Source organism: Sebastes umbrosus, chromosome 5 (genome assembly GCF_015220745.1).
Source record: "Sebastes umbrosus isolate fSebUmb1 chromosome 5, fSebUmb1.pri, whole genome shotgun sequence".
Classification (NCBI taxonomy): domain Eukaryota; kingdom Metazoa; phylum Chordata; class Actinopteri; order Perciformes; family Sebastidae; genus Sebastes; species Sebastes umbrosus.
The window spans coordinates 5732231-5750509 of record NC_051273.1 but is presented as its reverse complement, the minus strand read 5'-3'; the positions used below and the strand labels follow the sequence as shown (position 1 = coordinate 5750509).

The 18279-nt window shown below is 36.9% G+C and overlaps 1 protein-coding gene across 9 annotated transcripts in view; it reads right to left on the bottom strand.

The window, feature by feature from the left end:
• The window catches only part of LOC119488299 (interferon-induced protein 44-like), a 62239-nt gene that overhangs the window by 19428 nt on the left and 24532 nt on the right, over positions 1-18279 (bottom strand). For 2 of the 9 annotated variants that reach the window (XM_037769833.1, XM_037769830.1), the window contains exons 2-8: positions 5794-6282; positions 5143-5191; positions 4575-4770; positions 4312-4464; positions 4033-4204; positions 2296-2396; positions 1613-2164 (exon numbers count right to left, since the gene is read on the bottom strand). In XM_037769833.1, the coding sequence (XP_037625761.1) occupies positions 1970-2164; positions 2296-2396; positions 4033-4204; positions 4312-4464; positions 4575-4770; positions 5143-5191; positions 5794-6265 (1338 nt within the window). In that variant the 5' untranslated portion in view covers positions 6266-6282 and the 3' untranslated portion in view covers positions 1613-1969. Of the gene's footprint in view, positions 1-1611; positions 2165-2295; positions 2397-4032; positions 4205-4311; positions 4465-4574; positions 4771-5142; positions 5192-5793; positions 6331-8750; positions 8910-9565; positions 9630-12360; positions 13408-13789; positions 13891-15559; positions 15732-15835; positions 15989-16098; positions 16295-16666; positions 16716-17382; positions 17912-18279 lie in introns of those variants that run through there. The other 7 variants (XM_037769829.1, XM_037769832.1, XM_037769826.1 and 4 more) reach the window with 7 other exon arrangements.

Here is an 18279-nt window from a genome sequence, read left to right as displayed (position 1 = left end):
TTTTTTTGCGAGGTACTATGCTATGACTTTTTATTTTTTAGACATCTATACTATTTATTTCATTTAACATACTATACTATGACTTTTTTTTATTTTTTTGACATACTATACTATGACTTTTTTTATTTTTTTGACATACTATCCTATGACTTTTTTTCAAGAATTTTTTCGACACACTGTATTGTACCATTACTTTTTTTCGACATACTATACTATGACTTTTTTTCAACGTACTATGCAATGACTTTTTTTTGACAAACTATAGTATTACTTTTATATTTTTTCGACATACTATACTATTTTTTTTAATTTTTTCGACACACTATACTATGACTTTTTTGCGAGGTACTATGCTATGACTTTTTATTTTTTAGACATCTATACTATTTATTTCATTTAACATACTATACTATGACTTTTTTTATTTTTTTGACATACTATCCTATGACTTTTTTTCAAGAATTTTTTCGACACACTGTATTGTACCATTACTTTTTTTCGACATACTATACTATGACTTTTTTTCAACGTACTATGCAATGACTTTTTTTTGACAAACTATAGTATTACTTTTATATTTTTTCGACATACTATACTATTTTTTTTAATTTTTTCGACATACTATACTATGACTTTTTTGCGAGGTACTATGCTATGACTTTTTATTATTTAGACATCTATACTATTTATTTCATTTAACATACTATACTATGACTTTTTTTTTCGACATACTATACTATGACTTTTTTTTCAATATAATATAATCTGACCTTTTTTATTTTTTAACATACTATACCATGAAATTTTTTTATGAAATTTTTCGACATACTATGCTATGACTCTTTTTTATAAAATTCATATAACATACTATACTAGGACTTTTTTCATGAAATATTTCGACATTCTATACTATGACTTTTTTAATGAAATTTTTCAACAAACTATACTATGACTTTTTTTATGAAATTTTTTTAACATACTTTACTATGACTCTTTAATGAAATTTTTCGACATACTATCCTGTGACTTTTTTTATAAAAATTTTCGACATACTATACTATGACTCTTTTTTATGAAATTTGTCGACATACTATTCTAAGACTTTTTTTAATTACATTTTTTGACATACTATACCATGACTTTTTTCATGAAGTTTTTCGACATACTATCCTGTGACTTTTTTAATGAAATTTTTCAACATACTATACTATGTTTTTTTGTTCATGAGTTTTTTTTTACATTCTATACTATGACTTTTTTTACATTAACTTTTTTGACATGATATACTATGACTTTTTTTAATTACATTTTTAGACCTACTATACTATGACTTTTTTTCAAAAGTTTGTTCAACATACTATAATATGACTTTTTTCATGAGTGTTTTTCTAAGTACTATACTATGACTTATTCATAAAATCGTTTGACATACTATACAATGACTTTTTTCATAACATTTTTGGACATACTATACTATGACTTTTTGTCAATGACATTTTTTGAGAAACTATACTAGTCATTTCTTTTTTTTTTAAAGTCAAAGTATAGTATGTTGAAAAAAGTCAAAGTATAGTATGTAGGAAAAACAAGTCATACTATAGTATGTTGAAAGAAAGTCATGTTCCTAAACATAAATAAACTAGTATTTAGACCTATAATTTAAAAAGCACCCTTTATAATGTAATTATTTGCTAATAATATAAAGAACTGAATCAGAAAGAAAATTTTATATTTTGCAGTTGAACACGATCAAAGTGTTTTCTATATTTTTTTCTGAAGGAAGAACCTGGAGGCGCTGAGCCGTCCCAGGATTTACTAGAGGCTTTACAAGGGGTGCTTTGAAAACACAAAGGAGGAATTGCACAGTGAACTAGCACTGGGAGGATCACCTGCTGATAAATGGATGGATCATTGTGATGGGGCATTTGATTACAGTTGGACAAGATATAATCTGCTGCACAGATACTTCCTATTCTTTGGTTTCCATGTTGCTGAATCGGTCACTGATTTCATCGAAGTAATTATCTGCGAAACGAAGCATCTGGATGACGGCGCTGAGCAGCAGGATGTCGCAGTTCAGATCTAACTCCAACTCCTCGCTGTAGTTCTTCACTGGAACAACACAGGACACGGGCACACCGAGTCGAGCGCTGATCTCCTGCATCTGGATCACAAAATGTTGTTTTATTTTGTAATTTAAACATTGGAAAGGTTGATTGTTATATTGTTAAGCCTACCAATTAATCTACAGTAGAACAAATCCTTTTCTTCTGTATAAAATCTTAAAATCCTCACCATTTCCTTGATGTAGCCACTCTTGTAGGTGTTTCTCACATCCTCTGTCACCAAAGGGCAGGCTTCGTCTACTTTAGTGAGCAGGACCAGCTGAGGAATCCCTGGAAACACCAGAGCAGAAAGAACATTTCCAAAATGATGACGATTTTTAGGTATCAGGCTGTCAAAATATTGAGTTAACACTTGTAAAATACTTTACTTTTGTGTTGCAATTTAAATGTCTCTTCTATAACTGAAGCACAGCTCTAAAAAAAATAAAATTCTTGAACTAACTTTTCTTGAAACTCACTCCATTTACTCATTCACTATTCCCTATATAATAGACATTGTGTCATTTATTAATCACATACGAATTCATCTATTCATGAATTCACTAAATCATTTTATGTTGTCGCATGACTATATTTATCAAATATGGAGCATTTCTTTGTTTTATTAGAGTAATGTAGTGTACATGCTATGGAGCCGTTTTGGTCCACTGTGAAAATGTTTGAATAAATTATAATAATTAATAAGAAGTAGAAAACTGAGTAACAGTATTTGGAATACTGCATTTACTACTTATAAGCTAGTAGTTAACAGCGTTGATCAGTAATTAGGGGTGTCACGATTTCGATGATATGGACATCAAGGTGCACTCAGATGTGCTTCATAAACTCTGAGAAACTCTACAGTAGCTGTTGTTGTAAAGTACACTCCTACCATCTAGTGGATCTTGTGTAAATTACATTTGTCAGGGTATAAAACCAATTATCTGTTGATCTTTACGAATCAAGACTCAATAGAGTGCTGCAGGAATGAGTGCTAAAACACGGAAATTGGTTTGTATTTTAGCACTTCCGGTTCCCTCGTCTGGAAGTCAATGGGTTTTTTTTTAATGGGTTTTTAGTTATGCCTGAAATAAGGTCTGTGGTTAACACAAGCTGAAGAGGTTTTAACGTTTTGTTCTACAATATAAAATACATCAATAAATACCCCACTTGTGAATTTTGAAGCTTTTACGAGTCTTAAAAAAGGTGGTTGCTAACAAGTGTCTAAATGAGACTACTAAACGTCACCACACTCCGTCTTTACAGCCTCGTTGTGTATACTCACGCTCATGCGACCGTGGTGCAGTTTGTTTATAACCCAACGTTAGCTTTTCACTTCTGGCGATTGCATTCACACTTCAAAAATCATAAAAGGGCTGTTAATTTGTGAAAATTATCTTGCTGAATAAAATGTTAGATTATCATAAACACGTTTGCCACAGAGTTTATTTTCTGAAATAGTCCAAAAACCAATGGAAAAATCCCATTGGGTTTTTCTAACTTCTTGGTTGGCCTACAACAATACATCGTCCTTGGAGCCCTCTGTAGTCTTAACAATGGAATGTTTAAATCAAAAGTCAAATCGCATCCTGAATTTTGAGAATTGCGACACCCCTATCAGTGATTCAATTTACAACTTCACTACCAGCAGTTCCAACAGCTGTAAACCACTGTCTTGGCTGTAGGCTTACATATAACTTTTTCCTTGCTTTTAATAATAAAAACTATTAACAATACTGTTAAAAAATATCTTAATATTATTTAAATAATTTAGTCACCCTATGGGGCCCCTTGTTGGTCTACAGTATGTTTGTTGTACTATGTTGAGATTCAGAAAGCATACACTCATACTGATGTTTTCTAAGAGTGCACACATACAGTACAGATATGTCTTCATTATAACGATGTGGGACTAAATTTCACTAACCCATTAAGTTGACCTTTCTGCGAATGGCATTCAGCTTCTCCTCCAGCTTTGTGGGCATGATGGAGACTTTGCAGGCATCAGTGACGTAGACCACACAGTGGATCTTGTCTTTGAGCCCTGGAGACTTGCGATAGCCGATGGTCTCCGAATGCAGAGGAGCAGAGGGGTTGAACTGAGTCATACAGTTTGAGGAGAAAGACAGGAACAGTTTGAGTTAACTACAACCAGATCAATGACTCATACATTCAATATCCTGGTCAATGTAACAAAAAGCTGTACCTGATAACGGTCTGGCAGATGACCTTTAAGGATGCTGCTGATGTCATCTATGTCAAGCCCCGCCCCCGTGCTTTCCTCCAATCCCATGGTATCACAAAAGATGATTGGCAGAGGCTTTCCTTCTCGCCCAGCTTTCAGAGAGTAGGTGCGAAACTGTTGAGAACAAAGCGAGGGAGTAACAAACCACAAAATGGGGATGGGGCAGGGTTTTCATTTTGAAATCAATCACCACAAATGGAAATCATTAAGAGGCGGGAACTAACCTGTGTGGTGAGGCTGATGGTAGAGGAGCCAGCGATGGCCTGGCTGGTGACGTGGCCTTTGAATACAGAGTTGATAGAATTGAAGAAGCTGGACTTTCCAGCTCCAACTTGTCCAATGAGCAGGACCCGAATCTGGGACACAGAGCTGACTGTGGGTTTGTACATCTGAACAGTCTCCATCAGCTCCATCCTCTTCCTGTAGAAACAAGAAATGATAAAGAACGTTTCATCTTGTGAAAAGGTTGTTTTAAGCCTGGTTGTTAAAGAGGTAATTTGTACACAGCCAGTTGACCTCCGTGATAGATGGTTGCTGACAAATTTATAACAATTAATCAAGAATTGTACAGTTAAAATGTATATAGCACAGTAAGCATGGCAAACAATGTCAATGCATAATATTTTGCATAGACACTGAGTCCATTATAAACTAACATAGTTGGTATAGTTTGTCCAGTCAAGCATCGCAGCATTGCATGTCGTGTGAAACACATCAACTTCTGTCATAGTGTATATTCTATTATAGTAAAGTATGTTAATAACATTATGTGCAGGTTGGTATCCATCTTACTCAGATTCCCAGGTGATAGTCCTCCATGGCCTCTCAAGTTCTGTGGTTTCTGTTGAAGAGCAAAAACTTTTAGAAGAACAACATTGATCTTATCAAATTTGATAAAAATATTACCCACCCAGGTACATTTTCAACAGGCACTGCACTAGTAGTATCTAAAAATATAAAAATATGAAAGCACATTAAATAAGATTATCTGATGTCATTATATCATATTTAGTGTCATCTGTAATCGGGTTGGGGGAATATGTTAAGTTGCACAACTCCATCAGTACCAGCAGAGCTGCTGCTCTACCTGGTTCATTCATTTGAGGGCTTGTTTACTAAAAAAATGAAGAGAAGTTGGAATATTCACCTTTCAATGAGTTTCATATTTACCTTTTATTTATATTGTCATATTCAACTTTTGATTGAATTATATTTCATATTCTCTTTTTTATTGATGTTTTGCATCAATATGTTATTTTGAGATAATGCGGGGGAGGGTATAGGTGGTGGGTTTTTTCTAAGTCGAGGGGAGGGTACGAATAAGCATTAACAACTATAATGTGTGGGTGGGCCTAGTTGTTTTTATAAAATGAAATGTAAGACTCACAGCCCTCTCAACCCAAATAATTTCATAATTTATAATAATATTTATATTGAACTCACCCTCCACCTCATAGACTTCACACTCAGTCAGGTTGAGGTCGTTGCCATGCATTTCTTCATCAGTAAAGTTGTAATGATTTCCTGGATCGCTATACACTACAGCTTTGCTTCCATTGACAAGGACAAAGTCTTCTCCAAAATATGGGCCACAGTCATTCATCATTTTCACTGCATTAGCAGGGCCAGTGACCGGATATTTGAGGAGCTTTTCTCCACTGAACGTGAAAAGAAAGGCCTGGTCATCCTGCACGTACTGCCCAGACTGACTGAAGGGTTGTTTGGTGAAGCCTCCAAACACATAACCGGAGGCGTTGTAGCCAACAGACACGGTGGGAGAGTGGTTGTCACATCGTTGGTGGAAGGCTGCGCCGGTGAAACCATGGATGCTGGCCTTGTACAGCAGCCGCAGTTTGACTCTTCCCAGCTGGGAGCAGATGGTTCTCCGCTGGCTGTTGGTTAGCATGGAGTTCATGGTGGACAGCTGGTCTGCTGTAGTGGGTAAAGGATAGTGAATGAACCGTTTACTCACTTTGGTGTCTAAAAAAAAAGAAGAAACAGATGCATTAAAACGCAGGATATCTAGACTGAGTTTGGTTAATCCCCCTGAATAAAGTAGATTTACGTATAATCCAAGTTGTACACAAAGTTCAAAGTTTCATTTGTTTGTAAAATTATGGAAATTACAGTCCTTCATCCTCATCAACCAACACTGATTACAGAACATAAGATACCAATAAAATAAGACTATTGATAAAATCATCACAAAACTACATTCCAAAACAACTTTAAAGAACTATATAAACAATAACATGACAAACTATTCTTAAAATCAGAGTTTACTTCCTCCTTACATATTTCTTGACTGGTAGAGGGTGGATCAGAAGAAACATGAATTTACTTTATATTCCTATATGAATGTTGTGATTGATGAATTGTGTTAAAAACATAATGCACATGTCAATTGGTCCACTAGCTGACTGTCATCAAATGTATTTTATATTTCAAGAGTAACAAATAATCTTAATTGTATCAAAGTTTTAAGCTCCCATGTGTGGACATTTTGTTTGGAGATATTAACATTTTTATTCTTCCTTCGATTTAAACCTGCAGTAGGCAGAATATTTTTGGCATCATTGGGCAAAAAATCCATAATAACCTTTCAGCATATTGTAATTGAAGTTTGTGACCCTATAGCCATGTTGAGATCAGTTGACGAAATACCAAGCACCACCCACCAGCCGGAGCAAACTTTCTCATTGTACAGCTAAATACACTACAAGGTCTTTCTGAAAACATTTGAGGTGAGAAATAGGCATTACAGTAACAGAATATTCAGGGCTCTAGACTGCGACCAAAATGGTCGCATATGCGACCTTTTTTGGGAGTGTGCGAGTTACATTTTTACCTAGTCGCATTTGTGCGAGTGCATGATCATTACTATTTTGGTAACACGGTAAGAGCGTTGGATATTGCAGATGAAAGCAGTCCATTTTGTTCCTCACTGGCGCAGCCTTTCTCTCCTCTCCTGCACTCTGCTCTGTTCTGTGTAAACCTTTGCGCATGCACATACGCCGCCCCTACCTCACGCGCATCACACACTGCAGGGTGCCAAAGTTTCGCTGTTCCCCAAAATGAAGCGGTCTATCGCTGATTATTTTAAAAAAACAAACGAGGAGAGAAAGGAGGAAGCTGGTGGTGAGGGAGAGTCTAACAGAGGTGCCGACTCAGACACCACCGATGATGAATGTGCAACAGCCACGGAGAGACTGGCTGACAGAAAGGTGAAGAAAAAGAAGTAACACTTTCAGCCACAATGGCTAACACAGTACCCGTAGTTACAGTACAAGGGGAACGCTATGCTGTGTGTTTATTGTAGGCGATGTGGTCCGTCCGTTGCAGGCAACTCTAAACTTGTTAGAGGCTCAACACAGTTTAAACTCGAAACTTTAAAGAGGCACAATGACAGCAAATGTTGAAGGAATGTTGTGTTAAGTTAATTCAATTGAAGTTATGTTCATTGAAGTTAAGTGCAAACATACATTCTGTTGTTATGCTTTGCTTTTAACAACATTTTGTTATGTTTTCTTTTGATGTTATAGAAGATGATCTATTTTGTTAATCACTGTTCGTGGCAGAGAAACTTAATATTCAGATTAAAATATTTTGCAAATATCAAGTTTCGATGCATTGTCAATGTTTCACTGGGGTATGTAAATTAAGACAACTATTTATTAGCATGCAAGGTCATTGATTAATACCATGCTGTAACCCAAAAAAAAGGGTGCGACCAAATCATGTGCTTGTGAGACCAACTGAGAAAGTTGGTAGCACCAGTGCTACCAGTGGAAAAGTTAGTCTAGAGCCCTGATATTGATTTATCCGTTTGATCAGAGTTTGTGAGTTATTGACAGCTGCTCAGAGACAGCAGGCTCAAGATCAGCTCTGATTGGTTGTTTTCCTCCGGTCTGTGAAATCTTGCAGATGGTTAGGAGCACTGGAGAACACAGAGGCACATGATTTTTCAGATTACCTGTCTCATGCACTACTGTCAGGATATAGTGACCACTTTTTGTAATCTCAAATTCTCCCCACTGCAGCTCTAACTTGAGTCAAATGTCCAATCTTGAATAACAATGCATAAAATCAAATTGAGATTGTTCCTCTATTATTTGTTGAAACGTGCAAAATTAAGAGTTTTACTTAAAACACTGGAAGTCCTGCATTTTTTTGCTACCTTGGCACAGATTCAGATAGAAACTGTAAATGTTTCCCCTCACGGAAAAAACCCAAAGCTTGATAAGCTGAACATACCTACCGTGCCACCTTCAGTCACAATCACAACAATCAATAAAGCGTTGAAAAAAAACACACTGGCTGACGTTTCTTTATATTAAATATGTTGTTTGGCAAAATATGAAACCCTTTAATATAATACAATAAAATATGTTCATCCGTACCTTTTTTAGATTGTTCAGGGTGGGGACCAGCTCCAGTGGTAGACACGATGCCAATGAGTAGACACGATGCCAGGAAGTTGAGTAGACACGATGCCAGGAAGTTGGTTGAGAAACGAAACTGAAAGTTTGTCTCTAAATAAAGCAGCCTACTGGTGTATGCTGAAGACAGTTTGAAAACTCTGAGCTTTCAGAAACTTTCCACTAACCATTATATAATATGATCAGAAATACAGAAAATGGAGGGAGTGAACCAATGGCAGAGGCAGAAATCACAGTGTGGGTGGACACTGAGAAAACCAGGTGGACCTAGCCCATCATAAAACATCTATTGAATGAAAACAAACCCATATCTTAACCAAAATAGGCCATTACAACTTGCCTGCATACACCACAGTTCAGCCTTGTACATCATCAGAGGTAATGTTACAATGGTTTGAGCTGCATTTCTATTTCACAATGAGAGTGAAATAACCTGAGTCTAATTCCTGGTAGCCTCTATGTGAAGGCCTACTCATACCTGGCCTATCAAGCTGATTCTGGTCCAACAAGACAAACATTAACAGCATGGCACAGCCTGGCACGGCGGCCACATATTCACACAGCACCATTAATCAAGCTATGGATAGAGCACCTGCATTATAATGTAAAAAAAAAATGCATTTTAACATATATATCCTGGCACGGCGGCCACATATTCACACACACAGCTGGCAGCAACATCAGCATAAAATCCAACTGTACACCGAACAAACACAATAAACAATAGGCTGACTTTGAAATAGGCCACTATAGTCCAAAATTGTAATTGAGCTTACTTTTGATGATGACAGCAGGAGACGACGGGGCTTGGTGTTGAACACTTCAAGTCTTCAAGCAGGGACACAAAGTTCAAAGAAGCCAGTTTGTATCCAGTTGAGAAGAGTCTTTCACCGGTTATGCCTACAGCTTGTTATGAGTGGGGTGACGAGGGGCCTGCTGGCCTGCTCCTCAAGGCACAGGTGTTTCAAGTTAACGAGTGACCGTGTTATCTGGTGACTTTCAGCCGAATGCATCCGTATGGTAGTAACTTTTATGTAACTGGTTGGCGTGGATAATAAACACAGAGGACTGTTTATTTAAAATACTAGAGAGTAAAATTCATGGTTTTCTGTTTGTGTTTTCGACAGCTGCCTGTCACTAGCAATCAAGGCCGAGAGACACCGGAGCTGCATCTCTCCTCCGGCTGTGACCCGGAAATCGATCTCAGTGCTCCATCTTGAAGGACGTCCCAATGCACATCGAGGAGCGAGGAGGCTTGCTGGAGGAGCCATGAGCGAGGATACACCAGTCTATCCTCCAGTGTCTCCTCCACGGAAGTTTTTTACCGACCGACACGCCCCCTTAATGGATATCATTTATTGATTGGACGCTGCTGCTGATCGGTTTGATCTGATACATCAACATCACTGCAGTTTTATACCGGAGTGAAGACAGATCACAGATTAAATGATTTATAGTTTAGTTGTCTTCTGACTCACCATCTAGTCATAATTTGTGTTAATTGTAGGTGTGAACAGCAGACGGACCAGGTTGATGGTGAAGTGTTCCAGCAGCAGAAGGACCTGCAGGAGCTCTGCTTCACACACCGTCACTGAAGGAGTCTGACACTGAAAGGGGTTTATAAAAGCTGTCAATGAACAAACATAAAATAACTTTCTTCAATCATTAGAAAGAGTTTTCTTTTGATGATCTGTTATTTCAAGCATTAACTTTTATTAAGTATCCAGTTAAAGTCAGAGAGAAAAGGAGGGTTTGTCTTTTATACCTTTTACATCATTTATCCTCATTTCCATTCAGTCACATTAGGCTGATAATTCCTGAATGTCGGGTTTGATATGAGTTATATCATTTCACTTTTCCCTCAAACATTCAGCCTAATACATAACTTCTAGTGTCAGAATATCAATAACTACAGGCGCTAATAATGAATAAATAATATAAAGGCATTGTGCCAGTAGAGATGGTTCCTGGTCCTCTAAGCAGGAGTCCACAGTATAAATACAGACTGCAACTGTTATTCATGTGCAGGTGTTTGTTAAACAGGTAACAGACTACAGAGAGGAAACACTGCTGCTCTGAAAACTCTGTTTCTTTATTAGTATTAGATCAGTTCAGACATAAACAGCTGTTAGAGCTGACTGACAGCTGATCCAGATGTGATCATCAGAAACGGACATCGCTTCACGTGACGCTTCAGAGGAAACAACGTCTCATGTCTCTAAAAACATATCTCCTCGTTTCCTCTCTCCTCGAGTCTTTTCCTCGCCTCCTCCACTCGCATCTCCTGTGGGCGGGACTAAGACGCGAGGAAAGGAGTCGAGGAGAGGAGTCAAGCCGTATAAAAGCACAAATGGGAAAGACCCACAGTCACAGATCCAGTCATGCAGCAATCAAAATAAACGTCATCAGGTGCGCACTATCAGGCATATCAGTAAAATATGAGTAACTTCAAACACATCACAACTGATCTTGTAGGCAAAAACTTAGTATTTATATTATAAGTTTAGCAAAAGTATTAAAAACAAATATTTTAGTTTTACCTCTGAACGCAGTCAGGAAGAAGCAGCTTCAAAAAAGTCAAATTATAGTATGTCGAAAAAAGTCATAGTATAGTATATATAAAAAAAAGTCAAAAAAGTCAGTGTGTAGTATATCGAGAAAAAAAGTCACAGTATAGGATGTCGAAAAATGTCATGAAAAATATGAAAAAGTCTTAGTGTAGGATCATAAAAAATGTCAGGGTATAGTTTGCCATAAAAAACCCATAGTATAGTAGGTCATAAAAAATGTCATAGCCTGTTAGTAGTAATCACTTAAAATTGATTTTCGAAATGTTTCTAACATCGCCCCCATGTTAAAAGTAATTTCCACACTGCTGCCGTTATGGTAGAGTAACGTTACACCATTAGTCATCTTCACATTGTTATTTGTTCTATTTACTTTAACGGCCATGTATGATTGAGAAAATGGTTTTAACTAACGTTACAGATAATTCAATTATTTTCCTTGCCCATACTGATGCAAAAATAACATTATCGACTCCATTATCGACTCAAGCCCGAGCAGGAGAAGTAAACAGTGGTTTGTCCGTTTTTGGCTACTGTAGAAACATGGTGGCCGGCTTCGTGTGGCAGACCCGCTTCCTATGTAGATATAAACGACTCATTCTAAGGTAATGAAAACACAGCAATTCTTATTTTCAGGTGATTATATACTAAAGAAAACATACTTAATAATATATTCCATTTTTACCAATAGATCACCCGAATTATTGCACTCTTGTCCTTTAAGTAAAAATACTGATTCTCCAGTTCAGGGATTGCTATGACATAGTGATTAAATTAATCAATGTGTCACAGCAACCCTTTTGAAGTAGATTAATTGACTAATCGAAAAAATAATTGTTAGATCAATCTTAAATCCTTCAACCCTTACTAACTATTGATATGGTATTTTATTTATTGTATTTCTAAATTTAATTATTAATCAGAGTTCCAAATTGATAGTTTAGTATATCTTATGAGACTAAATTAATTAATTAGCTATCATTTCCCCTTTCTGGGAAGCGTGGTGCCCCAAGATGAACTTAATGTAAATTAAATCAGTTATTCAATATCAATATTGATAGGAATTTTAATGCATTTTAAGCCATTGCACCTACAGAGAGAATACATGTAAAGTACATTAAGCACCAAAACCAAAAAGAGGGTATAGGGATAGCTAAATACAACTGAATAAAATCCAAGTGGTCCATTTCAATTATTTAAATTTTCCATTACTGACAATTTAAATTTTTTATTTTGCACTGCCTTACACAGCATCATGTGTGTACCGAGAAGTCAAAACATGAGTGAAACTTGACAGCTGAAACAAAATCTAATGTGTGTATACTATACTATCAGTCGCATGACACTAAGAACAAAATGATTATGATTCGAAAATGGATAGTGTTATTATGTAGTAAAGAATACATTTGCATAGTTATAGTAATGATAATGTGATAGCTTGTCAAACTTGTAATGAAATGTCCCACTAGATGAGCCAACACTAATACAACTTTTAAATGTGTGAAATATATTAAATAAACCAGTATTTAGACCTATAATTTAAAAAGCACCCTTTATTATGTAATTATTTGCTAATAATATAAAGAATTTACAACTGAATCAGAAAGAAAATTGAATATTTCGCAGTTGAACACGATCAAAGTGTTTTCTATATTTTTTTCTGAAGTAAAAACCTGGAGGTGCTGAGCAGTCCCAGGATTTACTAGAGGCTTTACAAGGGGTGCTTTGGAAACACAAAGGAGGAATTGCACAGTGAACTAGCACTGGGAGGATCACCTGCTGATAAATGGATGGATCATTGTGATGGGACATTTGATTACAGTTGGACAAGATATAATCTGCTGCACAGATACTTCCTATTCTTTGGTTTCCATGTTGCTGAATCGGTCACTGATTTCATCAAAGTAATTATCTGCGAAACGAAGCATCTGGATGACGGCGCTGAGCAGCAGGATGTCGCAGTTCAGATCTAACTCCAACTCCTCGCTGTAGTTCTTCACTGGAACAACACAGGACACGGGCACACCGAGTCGAGCGCTGATCTCCTGCATCTGGATCACAAAATGTTGTTTTATTTTGTAATTTAAACATTGGAAAGGTTGATTGTTATATTGTTAAGCCTACCAATTACAAGGCAAATGACTCTTAAACAAAAGTCAGATGACATGAAATATTAAATATATTTGTTTGATTACCTGCCATCTCACTCGTCTATTATTGCACAAGTACTACGATACATGAGTCACGATTTCCCACAACTTCAGGCCATTAAGAAGAAAATCCTCAATTTTCAAATTAGTGTTAATACATCTTCAATTCTACAACATCAATTCGATTTAAATCCATCTGAATTAGATAAGACAAATAAAAACACACAACAACTCTATAATACAACAAATCCTTTTCTTCTGTATAAAATCCTAAAATCCTCACCATTTCCTTGATGTAGCCACTCTTGTAGGTGTTTCTCACATCCTCTGTCACCAAAGGGCAGGCTTCGTCTACTTTAGTGAGCAGGACCAGCTGAGGAATCCCTGGAAACACCAGAGCAGAAAGAACATTTCCAAAATGATGATGATTTTTAGGTATCAGGCTGTCAAAATATTGAGTTAACACTTGTAAAATACTTTACTTTTGTGTTGCAATTTAAATGTCTCTTCTATAACTGAAGCACAGCTCTAAAAAAAATCATTTCTTGAACTAACTTTTCTTGAAACATTCACTTTTCAAAGTAAAACTATGGCTGTCTAAACTCACTCCATTTACTCATTCACTATTCCCTATATAATAGACATTGTGTCATTTATTAATCACATACGAATTCATCTATTCATGAATTCACTACATCATTTTATGTTGTCGCATGACTATTTTTATCAAATATGGAGCATTTCTTTGTTTTATTAGAGTAATGTAGTGTACATGCTATGGAGCTGTTTACCTCCACTGTGAAAATGTTTCAATAAATTATAATAATTAATAAGAAGTGGAAAACCGAGTACAGAATTTGGAATACTGCATTTACTACTTTTAAGCTAGTAGTTAACAGCGTTGATCAGTAATTAGGGGTGTCACGATTTCGATGATATGGACATCAAGGTGCACTCAGATGTGCTTCATAAACTCTGAGAAACTCTACAGTAGCTGTTGTTGTAAAGTACACTCCTACCATCTAGTGGATCTTGTGTAAATTACATTTGTCAGGGTATAAAACCAATTATCTGTTGATCTTTACGAATCAAGACTCAATAGAGTGCTGCAGGAATGAGTGCTAAAACACGGAAATTGGTTTGTATTTTAGCACTTCCGGTTCCCTCGTCTGGAAGTCAATGGGTTTTTTTTAATGGGTTTTTAGTTATGCCTGAAATAAGGTCTGTGGTTAACACAAGCTGAAGAGGTTTTAACGTTTTGTTCTACAATATAAAATACATCAATAAATACCCCACTTGTGAATTTTGAAGCTTTTACGAGTCTTAAAAAAGGTGGTTGCTAACAAGTGTCTAAATGAGACTACTAAACGTCACCACACTCCGTCTTTACAGCCTCGTTGTGTATACTCACGCTCATGCGACCGTGGTGCAGTTTGTTTATAACCCAACGTTAGCTTTTCACTTCTGGCGATTGCATTCACACTTCAAAAATCATAAAAGGGCTGTTAATTTGTGAAAATTATCTTGCTGAATAAAATGTTAGATTATCATAAACACGTTTGCCACAGAGTTTATTTTCTGAAATAGTCCAAAACCCAATGGAAAAATCCCATTGTCTTTTTCTAACTTCTTGGTTGGCCTACAAAAATACGTCATCCCTGGACCACTCTGTAGTCTTAACAATGGAATGTTTAAATTAAAAGTCAAATCGCATCCTGAATTTTGAGAATCGCGACACCCCTATCAGTGATTCAATTTACAACTTCACTACCAGCAGTTCCAACAGCTGTAAACCACTGTCTTGGCTGTAGGCTTACATATAACTTTTTCCTTGCTTTTAATAATAAAAACTATTAACAATACTGTTAAAAAATATCTTAATATTATTTAAATAATTTAGTCACCCTATGGGGCCCCTTGTTGGTCTACAGTATGTTTGTTGTACTATGTTGAGATTCAGAAAGCATACACTCATACTGATGTTTTCTAAGAGTGCGCACATACAGTACAGGTATGTCTTCATTATAACGATGTGGGACTAAATTTCACTAACCCATTAAGTTGACCTTTCTGCGAATGGCATTCAGCTTCTCCTCCAGCTTTGTGGGCATGATGGAGACTTTGCAGGCATCAGTGACGTAGGCCACACAGTGGATCTTGTCTTTGAGCCCTGGAGACTTGCGATAGCCGATGGTCTCCGAATGCAGAGGAGCAGAGGGGTTGAACTGAGTCATACAGTTGAGGAGAAAGACAGGAAGTTTGAGTTAACTACAACCAGATCAATGACTCATACATTCAATATCCTGCTCAATGTAACAAATAGCTGTACCTGATAGCGGTCTGGCAGATGACCTTTAAGGATGCTGCTGATGTCATCTATATCAAGCCCCGCCCCCGTGCTTTCCTCCAATCCCATGGTATCACAAAAGATGATCGGCAGAGGCTTTCCTTCTCGCCCAGCTTTCAAAGAGTAGGTGCGAAACTGTGGCGAACAAAGCAATGGAATAACAAACCACAAAATGGGGACGGGGCAGGGTTTTCATTTTGAAATCAATCACCACAAATGGAAATCATTAAGAGGCGGGAACTAACCTGTGTGGTGAGGCTGATGCTAGAGGAGCCAGCGATGGCCTGGCTGGTGACGTGGCCTTTGAATACAGAGTTGATAGAATTGAAGAAGCTGGACTTTCCAGCTCCAACTTGTCCAATGAGCAGGACCCGAGCCTGGGACACAGAGCTGACTGTGGGTTTGTACATCTTAACAGTCTCCATCAGCTCCGTCCTCTTCCTGTAGAAACAAGAAATGATAAAGAATGTTTCATCTTGTGAAAAGGTTGTTTTTAGCCTGGTTGTTAAAGAGGTATTTTGTACACAGCCAGTTGACCTCCGTGATAGATGGTTGCTGACAAATTTATAACAATTAATCAAGAATTGTACAGTTAAAATGTATATAGCACAGTAAGCATGGCAAACAATGTCAATGCATAATATTTTGCATAGACACTGAGTCCATTATAAACTAACATAGTTGGTATAGTTTGTCCAGTCAAGCATCGCAGCATTGCATGTCGTGTGAAACACATCAACTTCTGTCATAGTGTATATTGTAGTATAGTAAAGTACGTTAATAACATTATGTGCAGGTTGGTATCCATCTTACTTAGATTCCCAGGTGATAGTCCTCCATGGCTTCTCAAGTTCTGTGGTTTCTGTTGAAGAGCAAAAACTTTTAGAAGAACAACATTGATCTTATCAAATTTGATAAAAATATTACCCACCCAGGTACATTTTCAACAGGCAATGCACTAGTAGTATCTAAAAATATGAAAGCACATTAAATGACATTATTTGATGTCATATCATATTTAGTGTTATCTGTAATCGGGTTGGTGGAATATGTTAAGTTGCACAATTCCATCAGTACCAGCAGAGCTGCTGCTCTACCTGGTACATTCATTTGAGGGATGGTTTACTAAAAAGAAAAAGAGAAGTTGGAATATTCACCTTTCAATGGGTTTCATATTTACCTTTTATTTATATTAATGTCATATTCACCTTTTGATTCAATTATGTTTCATATTCTCTTTTTATTACCTCCGCCAAGGCCGAAGGACGTACATGAAACCTGCCTTGGCGGAGGTCTGCGCTCTCCGAGTGCACTTCTAGTTTATGTTTTGCATCAATATGTTATTTTGAGATAAGAGGGGGTGGGTATAGGTGGGGGGTTTTTCTAAGTCGAGGGGAGGGTACAAATAAGCATTAACAACTATAATGTGTGGGTGGGCCTAGTTTTTTTTATAAAATGAAATGTAAGATTCACAGCCCTCTCAATCCAAATAATTTCATAATTTATAATAATATTTATATTGAACTCACCCTCCACCTCATAGACTTCACACTCAGTCAGGTTGAGGTCGTTGCCATGCATTTCTGCAGCAGTAAAGGTGTAATAAGTTCCTGGATTGCTATACACTACTGCTTTGCTTCCATTGAAAAGAGCCAACGCTTCTCCAAAATATGGACCAGAGTTACTTATCATTTTCACTGCATTAGCAGGGCCAGTGACCGGATATTTGAGGAGCTTTTTTCCACTGAACGTGAAAAGAAAGGCCTCGTCATCACGCACAAACAGCCCAGACTGACTGAAGGGTTGTTTGGTGAAGCCTCCAAACACATAACCGGAGGCGTTGTAGCCAACAGACACGGTGGGAGAGCGGTTGTCACATCGTTGGTGGAAGGCTGCGCCGGTGAATCCATGGATGCTGGCCTTGAACAGCAGCCGCAGTCTGATTCTTCCCAGCTGGGAGCAGATGGTTCTCCGCTGGCTGTTGGTTAGCATGGAGTTCATAGTGGTCTGCTGAAGTAGGTAAAGGATGGTGAATGAATCGTTTACTCACTTTGGTGTCTAAAAACAAAAAGAAAACAGATGCATTAAAATGCAGGATATATAGACTATTTGAGTTTGGTTAATCCCCTGAATAAAGTAGATTTACATATTTGTTTGTAAAATCACAGAAATTACAGTCCTTCATCCTCATCAACCAACACTGATTACAGAACATAAGAAATAAATACCAATAAATAAAACCATTGATAAAATCATCACAAAACTACATTCCACAAAAAACAACTTTAAAGAACTATTCAAACAATAACATGACAAACTATACTTAAAATCACAGTTTACTTCCTCCTTACATATTTCTTGACTGGTAGAGGGTGGATCAGAAGAAACATGAATTTACTTTATATTCCTATATGAATGTTGTGATT